The sequence below is a fragment of the Saprolegnia diclina genome (assembly GCF_000281045.1).
Source record: "Saprolegnia diclina VS20 unplaced genomic scaffold supercont1.47, whole genome shotgun sequence".
Lineage (NCBI taxonomy): Eukaryota > Oomycota > Saprolegniomycetes > Saprolegniales > Saprolegniaceae > Saprolegnia > Saprolegnia diclina.
The window spans coordinates 355,355-356,878 of NW_008246114.1; the positions used below are offsets into that span (position 1 = coordinate 355,355).

Consider the following 1,524-nt stretch of genomic DNA (forward strand, 5'->3'; position numbering starts at 1 on the left):
TCCTTCGTCGTCGTCGTGCACAGGCTGGAAACGCCCGTTGCTGCCACTGGCAACAGATGGTGATCCTCCCGCCACACACATATGGCGATGTAATTGAAAAGCCATGATCGCGCTGCACTGACAGGACGCCCGGTCACCCAGGGGGGTCGCCCGGAACCCACTGGTTGACCCACCAGGTCGGCCGCCCCCCGCCCCCCATACATCCCTATTTGTAGAAAACCCGCGGGTCTACGGGGCCGGGCCCCGAGCTGACCAATCACATGCGTCCATTTTTGAAGCAACCAATCACAGCAAGCAACGTCTTGTGCAACCGATTCCCCGCTCGACGATGGCGTCGACTGCACCCGCCCGATCATACACCAGCTCGAGCCGGCGCTGCTCAGAGTCGTCAACCACGCCTCGAGCACGACGGCTGACATCCTCAAGGACCGGTACCTGGCATGAAGGCTGCCGACACGTCAGTTTTCTGTCGACAGTTCGACTCGCTCGCGGATTTCCGCACAGCGGCCGCGAACGTCGGCCACGTGGCAGCGCGGCCTGCGCCGACGACATTCCACGGTGCGCAGGCGATCGCAGCCGGCCGCGTGCCCGTGCGTGGCGTCAACCTTAGGCGGCTGCCAGGCGAGCAATGGATGAGTCCGCGCTCTGACATTTGGAAGGACCTGCCGGCGAACGCGACGTGGACCGAGGTCGACGCGGCGGCAGCGTACGCGTCGGCGGCCGCCGGCGTGAAAGGCCAGCTCGGCGCGCGCTCTGAGGCGCTTTCGGCGAGTTCGTTACTCCGCGCATTCGAACTAAAGGTATGCAAATCTCTTACGTGAACACGCTAATCAATTAAATAGACAACAATGCAGCCTCCGTTGATCCAGGTATCGCCGAAGTCGCGGTCGGGAACGAGACGCCGATCGACGAGCTGCTCGGCGCCGCAGCAGCATTTCAAGCTGGCGATCTCCCGGACGTCCAAATCGGTTTCGACGCCAACGAGACCTGTCTTCCCAAGGTCAGCCAGTCCCCCTCGATGAGCGTCGTCTCTGGTACCATTCTCCCACAACGCTTGCTTTCGGTACAATGACGACGTAGCTCTTCAAGTGCCTTCGGTTCTTGCACTCTTCGAGTCCACGGCCAACTGCTTGCGTAATTTACACGCGAAGGAGAACGGTCAGCGATGTGCTCCGTGCCATTTTGTGACGTCAATATAGGGTCGGCAAACATGGAGGCCAAGTTCAACTCGCTTGCAGGAAGATGGTGCAAGAAAGCCCCCAAGCGGGTGGAGGCTCCGACGACGTCGGCCATGCACAAGAGGAACGTCATCATCGCAACCGCCAAGGGTCAGTATCGGCTCCTCTCCGTGTACGTCAAGTCGTACAACAAGTGGCGCATCGAGACGTCGGCCAGCGCCACTAAGTCCACCATATCCACACGTGTGGGGTCGAGTGGGATGTCTTCCAGCACGTGCTCAAGAGCAACAACGACTACGTCTCCTTCCGCGGCGACGAAGTAAAGGCCGTTTTCAACACCGTTTGA

The 1,524-nt window shown here is 60.4% G+C and overlaps 1 protein-coding gene across 1 annotated transcript; it reads left to right on the forward strand.

Annotated features, from left to right (window-relative positions):
• Positions 1-111: 111 nt before the first annotated feature.
• SDRG_12195 (hypothetical protein) lies at positions 112-1,524 on the forward strand (the record flags this gene model as incomplete). Its single annotated transcript, XM_008618258.1, has 3 exons — positions 112-771; positions 843-1,000; positions 1,435-1,524. Exons 1-3 carry the CDS (start codon positions 441-443, stop codon positions 1,522-1,524), a joined length of 579 nt encoding a protein of 192 aa, XP_008616480.1. The 5' UTR covers positions 112-440.